Raw genomic sequence first — 22,104 nt, 5'->3', positions numbered from 1 at the left:
AGCTGATTATGGGCATTGAGATATTAGAAGAGGGGCCGGGGGGGGGAGTAAATTGATAAGCCTCTGACATCTGTGTCTTCACTGCATTCAGCTAAGATTCCAGGACATCAGAGGTTCGAGTAGGTCTGCTCAGCTTGCTTGATGAGTAGATACACCAAGGCTATGTATTCTGCAATATACAATTCTCAAAACAAATTTTAGTATCAAGATTTTTTTTTGTTTGGATTCTGGAATCTAGTCTTCTGGTGGCCTGTCTCTATCATATCTAATCCATATAATTCTGGGAGTTTCTATGAAGGTGTGCTCCTACCATCCTCCCATTCCTGCCTCCCTGCTCTCAAATTCCCCAACACTAGGGAATCCAAACTATTAGGTACTAAGGCCCTCCACTTCCTCTGATGCCTGACAAGGCCACCCTCAACTACCTATACAGGTGGAGCCATGAGTCCCTCCCTTTGTGTTCTTGGGCTAGAGATTTTAGAATGGCTACTCCAGCTTGTTTCTTAAGGACCATTTTCTTGCAAAATTGTTTTCCAGCCTTTTACTCTAAGGTAGTGTCTGTCTTTGTCACTGAGGTGGGTTTCCTGTATGCAGCAAAATGCTGGGTCCTGTTTACGTATCCAGTCTATTAGCCTATGTCTTTTTATTGGGGAATTGAGTCCATTGGTATTAAGAGATATTAAGGAACAGTGATTGTTGCTTCCTGTTATTTTTGTTATTAGAGGTGGAATTATCTTTGTGTGAGTATCTTCTTTTTGGATTTGTTGGAAGAGAATTACTTTCTTGCTCTGTCTAGGGTATAATTTCCCTCCTTGTATTTGGAGCTTTCCCACTAATATCCTTTGTGATGCTGGGTTTGTGGAAAGATATTGTGTAAATTTGGTTTTGTCGTGGAATATCTTGGTTTCTCCATCTATGGTAATTGAGAGTTTTGCTGGGTATAGTAGCCTGGGCTGTCATTTGTGTTCTCTTAGGGTCTGTATGATGTCAGTCCAGGATCTTCTGGCTTTTATAGTCTCTGGTGAGAAGTCTGGTGTAATTCTTATAGGTCTTCCTTTATATGTACAATTCCTTCACCTGTTTGGTTGTGTTCTCTTGTAATTCTTTAAGAGATTTTTGTGTTTCCTCTTTAAGGGCTTCTACCTGTTTCCCTGTGTTCTCAAATTCATTGAGAGTGTTATTTATGTCCTTCTTAAAGTCCTCTATCATCATCATTAGAAGTGATTTTAAATCTGAATCTTGCTCTCCTGGTGATATGGGGAATTCAGGACTTTCTAGTGTGGGAGAACTAGGTTCTAATGATGCCAAGTACCCTGGGTTGCTGATGCTTATGTTCTTGCGCTTGCCTTTCGCCATCTGGATCACCTTAGTGCTACCTGTCCTGTTTCTTACTGGAGCCTGTCTTTCCTATTATCTTGGTTGTTTCAGAATTGTGTGGGGTGGGTGTTACTACTGGGGTTAGAGCTGGGGCCCAAGATCTGCTCAGTACTCAGGCCCAAACGGGAAGAAACCAGTGCTCTGTTACGAGTGAATTCCTGGGTCCTAGTGGGTCCCAGTTATTCCCTGTTTGGTACAGGTGTTGCTGTCTTCTTACCGAAGATGCTGCCCGGGTTAGAGGTCCTGGGAGGCCCACTTCCTCTGGGTTTTGTGTGATTGGGTGCAGAGCAGCCGCCCAGGATCTGCTCAGTGCTCGGGCCCAGACCAGAAGGCAAAAAAAAAAGGCATTTTTGAGAGATTGGAAAAGCAAAGCTACACTGGTATAAAAAAACTACCAGTATATGAAGTTTTAGTAACAACAGATACATCCCATTCATTATTGTTGCTTTAGTTTATGGGTGTGGGTATTTTGCCTGCATGTATGTGTATGCACCTTGCTTTGTGCCTGCAGAAGTCACAGGACAGTGTTGGGTCCCCTGAGCTGGGGTTATGGATGGTTGTGAACCATCGTGTTGGTTCTGGGAATTGAGCCTGGATCCTCTGGAAGAGCAGCCAGTGAGTGCTCTTACCCACTGAGCCATCTCTCCAGTCCCTCATTCATTGTCAGTTTTATTTAGTTTGTCTAAATTAGGCAAAATTTGGTGGGGAATCTTTAAGTCTGCATCTATCTTTTTCACCTTCTTCTCTTTCCTTCCTAGTGCAGGACTTTGTTTATATTAGGCAAGCATTCTGCCATTGAGTTTTTCTTGAAGTTTAAAAACATTTCAACTAGTTTCTTTGGTGCTCTAGATTCTTTTTAGATGGTAGTGACTAAAAAAAAAAAAAACCTAATGTCTGATGTCATATGTCTTTATTGCTATTCCAAGTGCCCACCCCCAAAAAAACAGCAACAGAGGGAGAGAGTATTAAAGTTATACTTATTTTTATATACATGTTTTAAGATTTATTTTTATGTGTATGAGTGGTTTTTCTTGCATTATATGTGTGCACCATGTTCATGTCTGGTACCTATGAAGGCCAGAAAAAGGGCATTGGATCCCCAGAAACTGGAGTTACAGGTGACTGTAAGCTACTGTGTGAGTGCTGGGAATTGAACCTGGGTCTTACACAAGATGAACAATTCTTCTAGACTCTAATTCTAATATAGTTTTTTATAGTTTATTTTACTTTGTTCTTTTGTTTACAGGATTTAAATTCTCTTTTCAACAGTGATAAACTAGCTCAATTTATTAGATTTCACCTTCCTTATGTAACCAATTTTCTGATACCTGCCTTGTTCTTGGGTTGAATTATGAAAGGCAGACACAGAGAGAGAGATATAATTATTTTTATGACAAATGTTAAACTGGTCAGATTGGCTCTACCTTTGCTTCATTTGGTTCCTCTACTGTTTTTAATTTGAAAAAAGAAGTTGGTTTCTTGTTGGTGGAAGCTCTTTGCTAGTGATGGTTTCCTTAGAACATGAACACTTGGCCATAAATGAATTAGGAAGAATACAACATAACTTTAGTTCACTCACAGCAGACAAAGGTTATTTAAAACATAAGTTATAATTTGGTTATTATTGCCAATTTTGGTGACACTTGAACTAGACTAAAACTTTACTCTTAAGCATAAAGTTATTTTGTGCTGGATGTAAATTTTAAATCATGAAAGTTGTTCTTCAAGAGAAAAGATGAGAAACTAAGCATCGTTATTAGTTTCTTTTCTATTTCCATGAATATAATACCCTGACTTGGGAAGAGGTATCCAACTCTGGTAAGGCGGGCATGATGTCGGGAACTTGAGGTTGCCCAGAAGTCAGGAAGCAGAACAAGAACAAGACATAAGTAGGGGTTGATATAAAACCTCAAAACCTTCCCCACTGAGCCCCACCCTCCTAAATGTTTCATAGCTTTTCCAAATACTGCCACCAACTGGAGATGTATTCAGACACATAATCTTATGAGATACTTTTTACATTCAACAAAAACACCACACCTCCTAATCCTTCCCAGACTGTTTCAATAAATGGGGATTAAACACTCAAACATATAAGCTCATTCTCATTAAAACCACCACAGGCATAATTTTGAAATGCATAATTTGAATGTTACCTTTTTCAGCTCCATGTTATACTACCATATAATAAATACTATTTCCTGTCCTTTCCATAAATCTGTTCCCCAATCTCATATCTCCAGTCCAGCTCACTTAGAAAAGAATTGTTAATTAATTATTGAAGCATTTATTAGCCTCTTCTGTGAGGGTGTCCTATAGATACTCAGGTGTTAAAAGAAGGAGATATGATTGAATTAAGTCATGCTGATCTTACAGATTTTTTAAGGTGTTCCTTTTTGGTTTGGTTTTAAACTTAAGAGTTCTTTATTGATATTTCAGGGGACCAAATAGTATGCACATTTAACTCTGTGATAGAACATGTCTGACCTTTTCTTTTGGATATAAATGGTCCATAGTTGGGGAGTATAAAGGAGGGATGTTGCCTCTCAGTCTTTGCAACTATTTGTAGAAGTCTGAATATTCTTAAGAGTATTAAACCTGTTGTTTAAAGTGTTTATTTTAAGAATGACCAAAGGGCTACTTTTTTATTGCCCAGTCACCTGCCTAGTTGAAATTTGTAGCAGAAGGGAATAAGGTCCAACTTGACGAGCTATGACCTTCCTTTTCTACAGAGGCAACTTGGGACTATCTTGGCCTAAGGCAAATGATACTAACACTGCTTAGGTAGAGCCAACAATGATTGCTTGTCTATAGCTCCAGGTCTTACTTGCTTGAATAGAAAACAGCAAATTAGCAAAGAAAAAGGTATCTTAAAGATGTTATTGTATTAAGTTTTTTTTAAGGCAATTATTATAGAAGGGAAAAAAAAATTTTTGTGACTGCAGAAGAGGAGGGAATGAACTATTTTATTAATACCAAGTGTATTCTAGTCAAATAAGTACTTCACATAAGTGTGTCATGGGAAATGGAGAAGTAGGCTTAGGTCCATTTCATCATTGCTTTTCACGTTTCCCACCAAGTAGAAATTGTCCAGTCCAACACATTGTACTTAAATATTCATTTGGAATTAGCATCCCAATACCATATTCTTGGTTTTTTTTAACTACAAAGTATATTATAAAATCGATATTTTTAAAGATGTGCTGTTTATCTGATGACTCTATCTTCTTGTGGCATCTGTGGTCTCTTATTCCTGTTTCTACTCCAGGTCAAACTTTCTACTCTTGATCTATTGTACCTGAGAAATTTTTAGTCAACCATAGGTATATAAATGCATAAAATAGGTGTGCAAGTCAAATATTGACTGATAATAAATCATAATGTTACTTTAGAATATTTTCTTGGTATGTATATTTTACCATGTTAAAACTAAAGACTAATCTAAATTTGCATACAAGAAGATGAACCTGCTTATTTTACATAAGTTTCTTGGCTGAATATTTGATACGGCCAAATATAGTGCCTTTTCAACAACTTTTAGGGTTGATTGATATTTTTATTTTTCCAGTCATCAGTGTTGAGAATACCACTTCACACTTTCACATCGTGGAAAACAGCAGAAGTAAATTAGGCCCATTTTAGCTATTACTGGAAATAATGTCCTAATGCCAAGCTAAAATTCATTTAATACTTTTTTTAATGAAACTCAGATCATCAAGCCACACAGTCATTCTTAAAATTTCAAAAATTTCTTAATATAATCCAAAGATACAGGTTTTTAAAATATGTATGTATGTGCTTACATACATTTATATACATCATGTGTGTACAGGTGCCTGAGAAAACCAGAAGAGGACATTTGATCCTCTGGAACTGGATTTATAGATAATTATGAGCCATATGATGTAGGTTCTTGAAACAGAAACTGGCTCCTTTGCTAGAGCAGCAGCATGTGCTATTAACTGCTAAACCATCTCTCTCTCCGTAAAGATGCTCTAGTTTGATACTTATGTACTGATAATGATAGGAAAATACCAAGTCCTGTATGTCTCTATAAGAGCAGAAAACCTTGTAAGAACTTTATTGTACTGTACTTTATAAGACACAGTAATGTTGAGTCTGAACTGAGGTGCCTGAAACAGCATTGGCTAGCACTGGGAAGTATGGTGCCGTGTGCAGCGCATTAGGTTCATAGTGTATGTTCAGAACCAAGGCTGCATGCAGGAAGGCATGTGGTATAACACTGGACAAATACTGACTGTAGCTGACTGTAACACCCTGTTTATTACAAGTATATTTATTACACACATCTTTATTTCATATTTTAAAAATCAGACATTAGAATGCTTGAAGATAAATACAAGTAAAACCCAGTTGTTAATGAGAAGGGTACCCTACTCTCAGCTACTATATTGTTTGTGTGTACTTCAAACATGATGTCTTTGCTACCGATTATTACTCTCCTTCCTCAGTGCTGAAATAAGCCATTTTAGTTTCTGCTTTACTCTCTTTCTCCCTCTCCCTCTCCTTTTCCTCACCCTCCCTCCTTCCTCCCCACCCTCTAGTTCCCTGAAAGTGTAACTCAGCCTTAAGGTGTGTAGGTCTTACAAGAACTTGGCTCTTGATGTCAGTAAAATCTGCTTTGAAATTCTGACGCTGAATTATTAATTATTATGCCGCTGAGTAGAAAGTGCTTTAGTTTTCTGTGCTTTGGTTTCTTTATTCCTAAGAACGTAATAATGTTTGTATAAATTTCCAGGATTCCTTATAATGATAGCTGAAATGTTATAACTTAGTTTCAAACTTTAATAATCATGTTTAATAAGGCTATATGTACAGAATGTCTTTCTCACACACGCAGAGGTTCATTAAGTGGTATTGCTTGAAAATACTTATTCTGCAGTTACATGGCCCATTTGGGGATGATGCATATTCTAAATAACAAACTATCTTCCTCTTGAGTTTGATTTTGATAGGAGCATGTTGCATAATAGGTAGCAGTCAACTAATCTGCTCTGTTAATTTGGTAGTATAAAAAGATTCATATATAATGAATATCTGCTCTCAAAGATGCTTTTGTACACTCTCCCCTGCTTCTGCATTTATGCAGTTGTCTTGTTTTAAGTAGGACTTTCTCCTGACAGTGTGTGTTAATAACTGGAAAATTCCCTATCAGTAGACTAGCACCATCTTGACAAGCCTGTGTTCTGCTCCTACCTTGCTAATTGTTTCCTTGGGATTATTTGGATTGTGTAGAAAGCCTTTTGCAAATCCTCTTATTACTGAAGTCATTGTTGCCAGCAGGAATAAGATTAAAGGTGCTTAAGTCTGTAGAGTTGTTTCTAATTTGTTCGTGTCACTTCAGTGGCATTTTAACAGAACTCTGCCTCCTGTCCCTCCCTTCTCCCCTGGTACTATCTCAAGTTAGGTCCAAGATGCCAGGCCATTGGAAGAAACCTCATTTTATCCTCCTAATTATTATGCTGGCACTCAGGAGATAATTTTTCCCTTCATGCACTGCCAATTAATATGCAAATGTACTGATAAATATTTATGTATTCATTTAAATTATGCAGGGAGTGCTTTCAGTGTATTCTGTAAATGAATTGTTCCTGGACTTCAAAGTGCTGGCTGCTGTGCTAACGAGGAGAGATTTGCATAAGGCCCTAATCACACGCATACTGATTAAGCTTCATTATGGAAACTGCCAGCTGCAATCTTTGTTTCTATTTTATTACAAAAAGGGGAACTTTTCATGCTTCAGTTGCCTTGACAATGTCAGTCCTAGCTGGTAGAAGAGACTAAAACTCCTCTGAGCAACTGAAGTTTCCTTATTCAGTTGAAGATTGTGATGGTGTAACAGAAGTTGTAGTTTGCTTCGCTTGTTAATCCACTTTCCACTCCTCCCACCCTTGTTCTCTTAAGAACATAGTACAGATTGTTAGAAATAGTAGTATTTTCCCCACCCCAAACGCTACCTGTTCCTTCTTGCTTTGGACTGTCTGCACCTCCTGAAGATTTTACAGCCATGCTGGACTGCAGTGACTGTGTTCTAGGTGGGTACCAGCACAGTTCTTTTCTTACAGCGTTAATATGGAAATAGCATGTGTGGGATTGACTATGCATAAATCCTCAATCACATATGCAACCAACATGGGGGAGGGGAGGGCTTGAACAGAGAAGGAGGAAAGCATTTGCAAGGCAAGAGCATGTTTGAGTATGCTGTAGGTCCCTCCTTAGGACTAGCTCTTCTGGTTCAGAGTGTATTTTCAACAAATAATGTATTTGAATTTGCCTTGCATGGAGGAAATTTTTGCTTTTTGGCAATTTTCATAGAAAGTAGTGTATGTAATTTAAAATACATTTTAAATCAGAAACAAAATATATACCATATCAAAATAATATATACATACTAATAAAATAGTTTTCCTATCTAATAAGAATCCCTCATACAAAACCAAAAATGCTAAATGAAAAATTAAGGTGGTATCATAGTGAAGAATTAATATTATGACTAGTACTATTTGTTGGAAATTACAGTGGTTACTGTGCTGTTGATCAGTACAATTTACTGGCCATTTTCAAAATTAAATCCAGCTTTATCTTAGGAAATTGCAGTTTTATGTATTTTTGAAAGCCTGTTAATCATAAATTTCCTACAGAACAAGGAGCCTTTTGGAGGTAGAGGTTCTGCCTGAGTAAATGAAGCATTTTGGGTGACATGAGACGGGTTGAAGTGCTTTGGTTTAGACAGATGATACCGCATAGTGGCCATATTTTGTGAGGACTTTTCCCTGTTTACATGAAGAATGACTGAAGCCTTTTAAAGGCATCTGATATAAACTACAAGACTTGGATAGCTTAAGCTTAAAACTTTAGCAAATGATTTTATTTCTTGAGTGTCATTTTCCATTCTGGAAAAAGTAAATTGATACATCCAAAATATCTGAATTCTTATTCAGAAAACATGATTAAAGTCAAGTTACCAGTAATACTTGTCCCTCAGAGTGGAAACTACTAGGATACACATGATACAAACAGCAAACTGATGTTAGGTAGGAGTTCAACCGGCAGTAATTTATAGATTGCAAATTAGAATCATGATCAACTAAGTGACATAGGCTTCTGGTTTTTCTATTACTAATAAACAAAAATATCAGTGAATAATTTACTTGTATTTTTTCTTTTAACTTACCAAGTTTGAAATTCAAGAAATAAAAGGAAAATACCTTTTTGAAGTATGTTTACCATGTATCTTTGAATATCGGAAATTATATAACTACTTAGAGTTAACACTGTCATTGAGAGACCTCCCATTGTTATATCAGAATGTTATCTATTCATATTTTATTTATTTATAATAAATTATTCTGTTTGTGTTTGAAGTAATTTTGTAAAAAATGCCTTTGAAGGTCTTGACAGTTCAATAAAGGTCCTTTAAAAAGTCCTGTAAAATACCTGTGGCATATTTTTCAGATTTATTAGTGTGAAAATTAGGCATTGAATTATGCAAGGCCAGGCTTATGAGTTGTTAAGACTTAGACATTTTGGTTACTGTGGTGTCTGTGTATGAGAAAATTGTTAACTCTGTTTATATGTGTTTACTGATTTTTTTGTACTTTGCTTTAAAATATATCCCTTTTAAAGAAAACATTGTGTGTATATATAATGATAGGTTTGAGTTTTGTGATATATGTTAACTTTTCTAAGATTTTAGTTAAGTCATACAGAAAGCTAATTTTTACTAAGTTGTACACCTGGTTCTTTCAAACCTTAGTGTGCTTTCAGGTGGTATTTAATTTTTTTTTGGATGGTGAGGAAGGAAGTTGTAGAACAGCCTCATTTATGACCACAAACATACATGTCTAAGGCCCATAAGACATGTGTCAGTTATAAAAATTTACTATATTAGAGAAGATAGTGCTCAGTGTCTAGAAAACAAACTGCCCAATTTCTAGTTTATGAAATAGGAAAAGTTCCTGATATTTTTCCTCATCTCTTATACATTTAGATAATGCAACTATGGGCAATACAGTTGAGACTTATAATGATTGTCTTGTTTTCTTAATTATAAAACATTTTCTGCAGATGATTTTTTAAAAGTTGGTATGATGTTGTTTGATTTGTTCTCTTATAATAACTTAGTTAATGGTCCTTAATGAGGGAGAAGAGGTAGAACTTACTTGGTAAGAAACTTATTTTATGACAAACGTTAAGTCTGTAGTGAATGTAGATCCAAATGTCTATTTTGTCTATTCTGTTTGTTGACCCTTGGGAAGAGGTAGTAGGCCATAGTTGTTCTTGTCTCCTTTCCTACATATTTTCTGGAATTGCTAATAGTGGTTGACAATATTTTACTATGGAAACCACAATTTAATACACTAGAAAGAAATATCCCTAAATTAACTGGTTCATTTGTAAGTGTGTGTGGCTCTTTTAAAACTATAGAGATTCCTGTTGTGCCTTCTGGTGTAGTCTGTTGTGCTTGTTTTTAATGAGCCATTTGTTTGGCATACCACGTTATTGGTTCTAGTTTGGCTAAGGAAGTCAAATGGATGTGTTCGGACAAGTTTCCTTTCATCTGTTAAATTATTATTAACTGTGAATTGTTTTAGTTAAAGTTAACTGATATCTTTGCTTTTAGAAAAAGGATCATTTGAGAATAACAGTTCTTACTTTCTCAGATATTTCCAGCTTTCCAGTTTATTTTAAAAGTATATTACACATGCCTCTTGTAAAGAATTGATTTTTTTTTAGCATGTCAGACTGTAATATAATCTTTTTTACCTTAAATTTTTCTCTTAGGGGAATCTTAAATCTTATTAGATAATTTATTTATGAGTTTCTTTATGATTTAGGAACTCCTGAATATTTGTCAGGTAACCTTTTACTCAATTTGTAATGTTGTAGCCTGCCATATGCTATGCATGAGCTTCTTGAAATGAACTACTTTGATATTAGTTAACCCTTGCCTTGGCCCTAGTTTTGCCTCCTTAACTGCATCCTCACCCCTAATTTTTGAAAACACCTTCTCTGTCTTTGTCTTATTGCAGACTCCAGAATGAACAATCCGTCAGAAAGCAGTAAACCGTCTATGGAGAGTGGAGATGCCAGCACAGGTGAGAAAGCAGCCTCCTCGCCAGCTTTCTCCTTCTGCTCATAGAGCTCAAATGAGAAGGTCTACTTCACTTGGATACATATTTGACAAATACAGAGAAACTTGTATATCTGCTTATGAAACATGATGTAGTACTTGTAGGGACTGGAATTGTATTTAACATTACCTAACTCCTCTGAGGAATGCTTCATTTATTGGATTCCATCTATCAGAGAAACTACAAGTAGTTATGGGAATGGTCCTTTGGGACACATAGTCCTAGGTCTGAATTATGGATTTATCACTTACTAATAACTGTGTGACTAGGCAATTTCCTCAGTCTTTTTGAGGTTTAATTTATTCAGTAGGGATATTTCATGGGTCATCATGAGTATTGAATGAGAATATAGCTGTGAAACATTAAAGTGTCATATGTACCAGAAGCTGTCAGATTAAGTTTCTTGGTTATTGCTATAATCAGAATAGTAGATGTGGTCTATGCTGTATTTGATATAAATTTTGCTAAAGTTTTGATTGTGTCAGTAAGAAGTTATAAACTCACCAACACATCCTTTCATTTGATTTTGATAAAATGTATATTTAACCCAAATCTTTTTTCAAGAGAAAAACTAAGTATCATATAAATTAAAAAATGAAACCCTTTGAGAGAAAGGTAAATCTATAAATATATATTCAGCCCTCCCTTGTAAGTCAGTGAGCTCATAGGACATTTGACAGTATAACTATCATCTGACAGATATACAAAAGTTTCCTCAGTTTCTGCTGGAGGCAAAAATTAAAACATTAAACGATATTAAGGGAATTGTGGGCAAGGAGTTATAAAAAGTCATTGTTTGTAAGGTAAACTAGGCTTTTTATTTACTGAAAGGGTTTACTCTATCATGTCAACATATGTCGTAACTATGGGAGATAGTAAGAAGGACAGTCTCTCTTGAAACTGTGTTTTCTACTACTCCCAATCATAGATAGATAGTTTTTAATTACAGTAGAAGATTGGGTGGACTCAGGAGGAGTCTTGTGTCTGCACCTGTCTCATTGTAAACTGTCCTGTATTTGGAAAAACACGGAAGTACCTTTTAAAAATCTGTACTTTTTTTTATGGGAGACTGAGGCTTTCGTGTTCAGCTTTGCATATTCAGCATGCCCCTATTTGTCTTGTTGAGGCTAGCCAAATAGCTACCATTGCATCTCTTCCCCAAGAGGAAGAAAAGCAGCATTGTATTCTGTCCAGCTAGCTTTCTTCTAGTTTCTCTTCTCTGTCTGGGCCCCTTCTTTATCTTATCACTGACTTATGCTGATGTAAGTGGCCTTGCCAAAGGAGTGGGACTTGTTTGCAGAGAGCAGCTAGGCAGTCAGACCTATGAAGAGGCTAGGAAGTGTGAGTAACTGGGACTCCCACATCTAAAGAGTACCTTCCAAATTTCTCTAAAGAAAAAGAAAGAAACTCAGAATGATTACAGAATATTGAAAATATCTATGCTGTCAAACCCCTTAAAATCTATATTTACTTTTAATACTAAAATTTTTCTAACTACCATTTATTGAATGCCTACAAATACTTAATTTCAACCTTTGTTGTGTTTTTTAAAAAATCTTTAGTGCTGTGCATATTACCCAATTTCATTTAAATTCATATGACAGGTTAGATATTATTTCAAAGAATAGGGAGTTAAAATATAAAACCAGAGAAGAAATAAAGGCAAGTTTGTGACTAGCACCCTGTATAAGATTTTTCTCATAAACTATAATACATAAAATTGCAAATTTAAGCAACATATTGCGTGTGTTCAAACCCAAAGTCATTTATAGAACTATATAAAATAAATTCTGGCTGGAGCACTTGTTGAACATTTTGTGAATTTCTTGCCTTGTGAGAATATGGAATGTGTAACAGACTCCTTTTCATAGAGCTGAGAATTATCAATTTATGTAGTCACTTTTTGTGTTTTGTCCTTGTTGTTTGGTTTTAGAAACAGTGATTGGCCTGGAACATTTTATATAAAAAATAATAATAAAAAGGCTGACTTTAAACTCCTAAAGGCCCTGGTGCCCCTGCCTTCAAGAGTGCTGGGATCAAAGCCGTGTAACACACACTCTCAGATAGATACTTTTTAAGACAGTAACACATTTTCCGAGGCTTCTTTGCTTCTCCATCACCAGTAGTAGTGATTAATACTCTCTTTTCTCTACAAAGAGAAAATTAATTGCTTTTCTGTAAGATCTCTGCTAATATAGTAACATCTAGCTAGATTAAATATGAGCTGATTACTACCCTGAAAGGCATAGAGCTCAATGTTAAGGGTCTGCTGCTATGCTCTTAGCACTCTACTGATAGTCATTCATTTAGAAATGTAGATACATTTGAGTTCTGTGTTGTACATTAGATTTTCATGTTTGATATATTAGAAATAAAACTACAGGGTTTTTGTTTTGTTTTGTTTTGAAGTAGGATGTAATGGGTTATGCCTAGCAGTTGGAAAACTAAGGCAAGAGGATTATCTTGAGTTTGAGGTTGGGCAAGACTACATATCAAGACCTTGCCTTGAGAAAAGAAGACGTGAAACACAGGGGCACCATTTGTGCCGTGATAATAAAGAAAATAATAGTTTATTTAGATCATGTTATGCTTGTCTCAATTTTCATTTTAAAATACAATGAACTATAGACTGTTTGCCCTTATTCATTTGTTTAGTAATTTAATTGTGATTTTTTTTTTTTTTAGTTCATGAAAAAGTCCAAATTTTAAAGAAAGGAACTTTGAATGTTATATAAAACCAAAGTCTTAAATTTGATAGGTTCAGGAAACAGTTGTGTTGATCACTATTTCCTAAAATGATCACAGCTTTCAGTTTTCTTTATAAGATTTTCAGGGTAATGAAAGGTGTGAAGGTCAGGGAGATCTGACTGTGCATTTCCGACAGACAATTTCCCGATGCCCACAGAAAATTTTTGATTTGGGTTTCTTCTGGTTTACCTGTCTTATATGTAAAATGTTATAGATAGTATTATTAGATTTGGTACAGACAGGTGAGACTCACAGTCTTCAGAGGCTTAGCAATCCACCAAGAGCTAAGACATTAACAAAACTGATTCTGGATAGTTTATAGTGAGTTATCTAAGATCAAGCATAGAAGAACAACATAATATTATTAAATGGCCTTTCTCTCTCTCTTTCTTTCTTTCTTTCTTTGTAAATTTTTTTTTAAGTGGGATATAGTGGTACATGCCTTTAGAATCAGCACTTGGGAGGAGTTGCAAAAAAATAAATACAACACACCAAAATTAACCAGTTTCAAAGGACTAGACAACTCAAGGAACTTCTATACAGTTAGATTATACTTCACTATCTAATATATTTTTATGTAGTATCAACTACCAAAAACAAAAAAATCCATGGCAGAGTTAGAAAAGAAATTAGCTTTGTGTCCCATGTTGTAATTTGTATCTATTGCCTACATTTAGTCCTTCCCTCACCCCCATAGCCTTTCTTCTTCTTCTTTTTTCTACATGTCATATTGTAGCCCATGTACACTTATTTGCATATAACTAGCTAATTTACACATGAGAGAGATGATGTATTTTGTTCTGAGATTATGTAACTTCATTTAATATTACACAATCAAAGTCTATCAATTTTCCTGCAAATTTTGTGATTATATTTTTCTTTAGAACTGTATAGTATTTCGTTTTATATATCAAGTTTTCATTAGCATTAATCTGTTGACAAACCTGAGTCCAATTTCTTGCTCTAGTGAATAAAGCAGCAAGGGTGTGTAAATATCTCTATAATAGACTGTGGAGTTCTGGGTATGGGCCCAGGAGTGAAATAGCGAAATCATATAATAGCTCTGTTTTTAATTATTTGAGAAATTTCCAAGCTTATTTCCACAATGACTATACTAATTTGCATCTCTCCCAACAGTGATGTCGCCACATCCTCTACCACATTTGTCAGACTTATTGATGACTGCCATTCTCATTGGGGTGAGGTCTTATCTCAGAGTAGTTTAAATTCTCATTTCCCTGATGGTTAGGGATATTAACACATTAAAAATAGTTATTGGCCATTTTTGTTTCTTTTTTAAAAAAAGATATCTATTCAGTTAATCTGCCCATTTGTTAATTGGCAGTTTTATTTCCTTCTGTAGCTCTTTTGTAAATTCCGAACATTAGCCCTCTGTCTGAAGTATGGTGTTAAGATTTTCTGCCATTCTGTATTTAGGCTACAGTTTACTCTGTTGTTTATTTCTTTTAATGATTTTCAAATACGCTTATAGGCCAGGTAAAATGAACCACCATTGAAGGAGAAAGTATACAAGTTAAAACAAATAGGTTGGCAGGGGGTTGGGTGGGGGGGAGCCAGAGTTCAAATTTCAAGAAACCCACATGAATGTTGGATGGATGTAGTGGCTTGCTTGTAATTCTACCATGAAAGGCAGTAGTGGAGCATTCTCTAAGCAAGCTGGCTAGCAAGGCTACCCAGATCTTTTAGCACTAAGTCTGATTGAGAGAGTTTGCCTCAGTGAATATGAAGGAAGAGTGATCAAGTATGAGTCCCAACATCAACCTTATGTGCAGTGTACCATGTACGTACAGAAACATGCATACACACCACACACATAAAGAGTTAAAGACAAGAAAAAGAAAGAATGGCAGCAAGGTAAGAGCACGTGAGATACAAGTACACAGAACAGAAGGTTAGCTTTGCAAGGGAAGTTGGGAAGAAGACAAGAAAGCTGCATTTGGTTTCCAGGGCTCTAGGTGCCTACTGTACCCAGAGGGATCACTGCAGTGCAGTAAAGTAATGATGTTGATATCAAATTCATCTTACAGAAAAATACATATAAAAGATAAGCAGTCAACATTGAGACTATTTATTAAGAAGTATGTGATTTATGAGAACTCAGTGTAAGGAAAAATGTATTTCCAGTTGAAAATAAAGTGTTATGGAAAACATTAGAGGAAATATAGTTTATGCTGCCCATTGAAGAATGGGTTACATGTAAACATAATGGTGATTGACATTTTACCTTCAGCATGAAGAAGCAGTTAAAGCTAAGTTGAAGTGAAAGAAAGTTGTACCAAGTACCTCTGACTCCTTTTTTTTTTAAAAAAAAAAAAAGTTACAGTATGTTATATGATCTCCAAATCCTTTTCCATTTAGTCATTCTCAAAATTACGGAATGATATTCTTGTAGAGACTTTAATTCAGCCATTATTACTACCTTGACTTACTAGAATATTTCAGACAGTTGGAATTGGAATTGATCCTCTATCTTGCTGCATGTGCATTGCATACATAGAGTGTGCAGGTGGGATTCTCATACATGTGCATATAGAAATCAGAGCAGGACATCAGATCTCTTCCTCTGTTGCTTTCCCCCTTGTTAGAATGAGAAAGGTTTCTCACTGAACTTGTTTTTGGCCAGGTTGGCTAGCCAGCAAACTCTCCTGATCTGCCTCTACCTTCAGTGCTAGAGTTTTAAGCACACATATGGCTTTTTTCATGATAGTTGGGGATTCAAACTCAGGGCCTCACACTCCAACAGGCTCCAGCCCTGTATCATGTCTTTTTTCACTAATAATTTTTATTCAGATGAGTTCTCCTATGACAATATCAAAATCTTTTTTAGCAAATGAAAAAGCCAGTGTAGTTTAGTTATGTAAGCCAATGTACATTTATGAAATACCACCCCAAAAGTTTTGTTGTAAGAAGTCCTGATAACCAGTGATTCCTTCATTCTGTACTATTTATTAGTGATGTAGCTAGTGTCTGTGGGACCCTATCCCTAGGGAGATAAGAAAAAAGATCTACTCACCCAGATAGGGAGCCAACAACAGACCAAAGCAAAGATAACACCAAGTCTAACTTGGTGAGCCAGTGAGTTTGAGGGTAATTACAGGAATACAGGTGAAGGGTTACTTACAGAAGCATAAATGACTCACTAAAGCCCATTCCAGTGTGAGTGAGACTCGTGAAAGCTGGAAGCAGAGTTTACTATACGAATTTGCAGGCAGCTGGACAGGTTAGAGACTCTCTCTTCCAGGTAGCTTGTCTGGGAGTGTCTCTTGGCAGTCTTTACTGCTTATATAAACTTGGGAAGGGAAGAGCCAAACTCATCTGGGTCAGTTTCAGAGACTTCTTGAAGTTTCTGGGATGTTTACTATCAGAATCCTAACATGCTTTCCTATAGGCTGAAATGTGTGAGCTCGGAGGAAACTGCTATATAATGCAGGTATTTAAAAATTATATTCACAAAAGACAACCAGACATCATTTTCTCTAACATCAAGAATATGATCCCAAAAGACCAGGACATTGGTGAATATAGTTGCTGTTCTTTAATAATTTGAGAATTTGATGCCTTCAGCTTGAGTCTTAGAAACATCCAGATGAAATTCTCAGCAAACCAAACCAGTACCATTACAGATTTCAGATTCTAGACTATCTTCCCTTTGAATTCATGTAGGAGCTGCTTCTAGTATTCTTTTTTCTTTTATCATTATTAATATTAGCATAGTTTATTGTATATTTCACTGTGGACCACATTCTTCATTGGCAAAAGATACTTTTAAAGCCCCAATGTAGAAATTCCAACACTAGTATTTATTGGTGTGCTTTCATAGTAATGTTTTAAATAGTAGGAAATTCTATGTCAGTGATTCTCAGCCTGTGGGCCGCCACCCCTTTGACAAACCTCTGTCTCCAAAAATATTTACATTATGAATCATAACAGTAGATAATTACAGTTATATGGTAGTAACAAAAATAATTTTATGATTAGGATCACCACAGCATGAGGAACTGTATTAAAGGAGGTTGCATTATTAGGAAGGTAGAGAACCATTGGTCCATGGATTACTGAAAGTGGTTGAAGAGCTTTCAAAGAGCCTAAAGAACAGTGTTAAGCACAGATTTGTTACTCTGTTCTTTTGGTCTGAAAGCAGGCATCAACTACTTGTGAGAAAAATAGTCCTTCTTCTAGTGCTTAATTGATACGTATCATGAGAAGCATACTGTTTTTAAGAGCTTCTTAACACTGTATACTGAGAAATTTGCTGTGCTGCTGTCCATGTGCACCTGTAGCAAGAAGCAGAGAAGTGATAATTACTGAGCTTTGAACAGTGGTACTGGTGTAGTAGTGCACACCTTCAATTCAACACTTGGGAGGCAGATGCAAACAGATCTCTGTGATTTTGAGGCCAGCCTGGTCTACAGAGCCAGTTCTAAGACAGCCAGAGCTACAGAGAGATCCTGTCTCCGAATTATTTAGTTAGTTAATTAATTAATTAATAATTATGATGAATTATGATTATACTTTTGTAATAAATGAATGAGAAAGCAACTCATCCCTTTGACTAGAAATAATCTAGTAACAAACATAGAATTTTAAAAGTAGTGTCCATTTTATTTATTACCAATTAAAATGTAGAACACTAATGAAAAGATGGGTAGGCATATATTATCAGAGATTGTAACTTTCTCTTTCTCTCTTTAAGGACAACTTAGCTTCATGTGTCTTTCACAATTTTTTTTCCAACAAGAATAAAATAATTTTTTTATATATATAAAAGAAATTTCTAGCTATGTTATACTTTACATTTTGCTTGAAGCAAAAATCTAGACTCCACTGCCCTTTCAATTAAATCCATTATATAGCACCCTGGCCTAGAGCATTGGCAGTAGAAATTGGAAGTCAAATTTAATGAGCCATTGCTGGGGGAGGGGACAATGTGAGGAGATTGTGAGGGAGTAAAATAAGAAAGAAGGAGAGAATGTACTAAAATGAATACTTGTATTGGTGTGGGGCTGGGGATATGGTGTTCTTTGAGCAGGGAATATCCAGGAGAAGAGTAGAATATAAAGAAATAGCTTTAGCTCTGAAAATGTTACATTTACAATGTCTTGTAGCATTTGAAGGAGAAGGTACAAAAAGTTAAAGAGAGTAGTAACTCTCCTTCCAGAGAAAGGAACCCTGTTCATGGAGGGCCCTAAGCAAACAGTTTTTAGGAGAAAGAGACTAGAATAAGCTGAAAGAAGGGCCAATCACAGAGCCTGCCTCCACCATTGAAAAAGTTGGCAGATGAATAGGAACCTATACCACTGCCAGCATGGTGTCCAATAGCTGCAACTGTATTTAAATTTACATTACATTAAATTAAGAATTGAGTTCCTTGGTCACACTGACATGCTTGGTAAGTTCATTTAGTCATGGATAGTGATGGTTACTGGGTTACCACAAACTTTCAGTTTCATTTGGTTAAGGAATTTTAAATTTCCTCCCTGATTTCTTCAATGACCCACTGCACAAGCAACAAGAAAAAATACATTGTTCATAGGTAGATGTCATGGCTCATGCCTATAATTCCAACCCTTCAGAAGTAGAGGCTAGAAGGAATTCAACTGAAGAAGAACGTTGCAGGCAGGGAAGAACAGAAAAGATAAAATGAGAAATGAACAACAAAAATCCCCAAAGCAAAAATGCTACTGAAAGTATAGTAAAGAGATGGAAATGGAAACATGGGACAAAGGAAGAAAGAAATTTAGTAAAAGAAAAATGATTATCCAGCCGTGAAAGAAACCATACAAAGAATATTAGAAAAATGTGCAAAATAAAATACAAAGCAAAACATTTGGAATACGATGACATAAAAATACTGGTAAGAGTGTAATAAAAAGACATGAAGGTACTATTATAAAATTATAGAGAGAGAGAGGTGGTGGGGGGAGGGTCAGATGGTTTGTCCTTATCTTCTGTATGGCTTATGCCTGGTACTGAGCAGGTTGGGCGGTATCTGCTAGAGTAACCTCCTCACTACTTTCCCTTCTTTCATACAAGTGCCCTCATGGGGTCCATACTTAACTTTGTAATCTGTGGACTGGGCAAGTTCTACCACCTTCTAGAAACTTTGCAGTTCATACTCCCAGGTGAGTACTGCTCTGTTTTGAAGCATCTCCCAGTTGGTTTGGTGGTGTGGGAAGCCACAACGGTGGTTGACCTGTCTTTATACTTTGAAGACCTAGTAATCACATGCTTAAAGCATGCAGTTGTGGATAGCAAGTCAACCTCTAGAGCTTTAGAGTTTTGGGGATCTACAATAATGAATGGCAGGCAGATGAGTGGTCCCAGAAATTGGATCCCCTTGTAGACCTTGGGCTCAGGGCTATGTTAAGTTATACAATCTACTTCAAGTAGTGGAGGTCAGCATTACCTTTCCCATGCACTTTGTTGTCTGAGCTGAGCCGCCTTCCACCTACATCTTTTGGCTTGGTAGTATTGCTTCTTTCCACAAATGCCCACCAGGGATGTGTCTGGCCCTGGGGATTGTGGCAGATTACATCTTTGTCCCAGTGCCAGGCACCTGGTTTATCTTTTGAAGAAGCCATGTGTTTCCCCTCCCCTTTTAAGGGATGAACATTCAATGATGGTTAAGATTTAGGAAAATAGCTGAATAATTCTCTTATATTTGTTACATTTAGCCCTCATTACATTAGGTATATTAAATAAAGGTTAATATAGCATTTTAGGTCGATTCCAATTTCACATAAAAAAGATATCTCATACCTGAAAGTTAGATTAATTTTCCAATTTTAAAACTTTGTTTTTGTTACTAGAAACAAAGAGGTTTCTGAATATGTAATATATGCAATATATATCCACCTGTTCCTAGGAGTCTCTAACAGGGTGGGGATAGGAACAAGCAGCTGTACTACACCTATAGCACCTCTCAGACCTGAGAACAGAGAGGGTATTGTGTTCTTAGATTTTTTTTTCCAATTGAAAGTAGAGAATTTTTGCAAATATTTCTAGGATTAAAAAGAAAAGTGCAAAATTTTTATTCTAAAGTACTTTGTGATTTGTGTGATTCTGATGTTGCATCTGACATAGTAACAAATGCATTTTTATATATGTAGAAAATAATCTGGGGCCCCTAACATTGGGGGAAAAACAACAAAAATGAATTTTCCTGTCTTTGTTTGTTTGTTTGTTTGTTTTTGTTTTTGAAGGTGTTTATGAATGAAACTTCCTTTTGTTTTTTTGTTTTGTTTTTCTTTTTTCACTTTGTCAGATTGTGGTATCAAGGTTATGCTGACTTTAGTTAATGAGATAAGAAGTGTTTCGTATTTTGTTAATGCTGTTCTCTGGGGAAACTATGTAAATGATTTGAATTAATCGTTCATTGAAAAATTGGAAGCATTTCTTTGTAAAGTTATCTAGGCATTGCATTCTCTTTGGGAGATAGTTTTTTAATCTACTAATCCAATTTCTTTAAATGTTGTAAAACTCTTGTATTTTCTATTTCTTCTTGAGTCAGTCTTGATAAATGCTGTTTTTTAGAGAGCTTTCCCAACTTCATGAAGTATTGGTCTTTTATCACTGTCTTCTAGTTTCTTCAGATTAATTTCTCAGTGATTTGATTTTTTCCTCTAGAATTTGACAGATTAAACTACCCTATTCTTCCCTTAGCACTTGGAGATACTAGGATCAAGAGCTTGCTGATCACCTGTTTGTCTTTAACCTGTTTTTCTCTGTATGCATTATGGATACAAGATTCCAAAGAGTCAGCCTGGTAGTGCTAGTTTACAGAATCTTTGACTCTGGCCTGTCATTTCTGATGTACTCTAGACTACTTTGGTGTTTTTTCAGGGTCTTTAGACCTTCATGTGTCTAATATTAATTTTTTACATGATTCATTGGCCAAGAGCCCAGTGAATAAACTCCTGGTTCCTTTTTCCAATGTTCCAGTTCTTCCAAGCATGTAAACCCAAGTATTATTTGGTTTTTGCCTCTGAACATCGCTGTTCCCTCATAACAGCTCATATCAAATTCAGTTGGGTTGTTTGTGTCAGACCACCAGAAGAGAGAGAAAAGCTTAGACCACAGAGTATTCGTGGGTGGGGGGATATATACAGGAGTCTCTACCTTTATATTGAGGAAATTATTACAACTAATAAAACAAAACTTTTTTATATAAAATGTGACTTAATTATCAGATGGCCTTTTATTAAAAATGTTTCCATCAGTAGTAAATCCTTCTTGCTCCTCACAAAGTCACCAGTGAGTTTCTTCTGTGCAAGTAAAATACTCAACTGAGTAGGACAAGGGTAGAGCACAGCCTGAGACCCTCTCTCAGAATCGTCTGTACCATCCTTTCCAACATTGAAAATGGCCTCCTTAAATGCCACGCCAGTTTTAACCTGATTGCTCCAATCACTGTATCTCATCTGTAACTCTTCTCCAATCCGTCCCACCCCCACCTCAAACAAGGTTTCTTTGTGTAGCCTTGGCTGTACACTGTAAACCAGGCTGGCCTCAAACTCACAGAAATCTTCCTGACTCTGCTTCCAAAGCACTGGGATTTATTGGGATCTATTTTGAGGGTGTTCCTACTAGGCTTTCTGTGCCCCAAAACCATATACATATGGGCAATACTAACTGTACTTAATGGGTTATCGAAACATCAAAACACACACACACACACACGCCAAGTCATGAAGTTAGGAGGGGGATATGAAAAGAATATGTAAAATGATTACATATTCCATTCTTGCCATACTGGACAAGATGGCCTTCAGGGACAACAGGCCTTCACTTTGATCTTCCATTT

General features: G+C 36.1%; 1 protein-coding gene across 5 annotated transcripts in view; it reads left to right on the top strand.

Moving 5' to 3' along the window:
* Positions 1 to 22,104, top strand: part of Pou2f1 (POU class 2 homeobox 1) — a 142,524-nt gene that overhangs the window by 60,838 nt on the left and 59,582 nt on the right. For 3 of the 5 annotated variants that reach the window (XM_028759426.1, XM_028759400.1, XM_028759393.1), the window contains exons 1-2: positions 7,160 to 7,433; positions 10,431 to 10,496. In XM_028759426.1, the coding sequence (XP_028615259.1) occupies positions 7,406 to 7,433; positions 10,431 to 10,496 (94 nt within the window). In that variant the 5' untranslated portion in view covers positions 7,160 to 7,405. Of the gene's footprint in view, positions 1 to 7,159; positions 7,434 to 10,430; positions 10,497 to 22,104 lie in introns of those variants that run through there. The other 2 variants (XM_028759416.1, XM_028759408.1) reach the window with 1 other exon arrangement.

The sequence above is a fragment of the Grammomys surdaster genome, unplaced genomic scaffold (genome assembly GCF_004785775.1).
Source record: "Grammomys surdaster isolate TR1022 unplaced genomic scaffold, NIH_TR_1.0 130, whole genome shotgun sequence".
Taxonomy (NCBI): domain Eukaryota; kingdom Metazoa; phylum Chordata; class Mammalia; order Rodentia; family Muridae; genus Grammomys; species Grammomys surdaster.
Note: the sequence above shows the minus strand (reverse complement) of the source record. Positions and strands in the feature narration are given on the sequence as shown.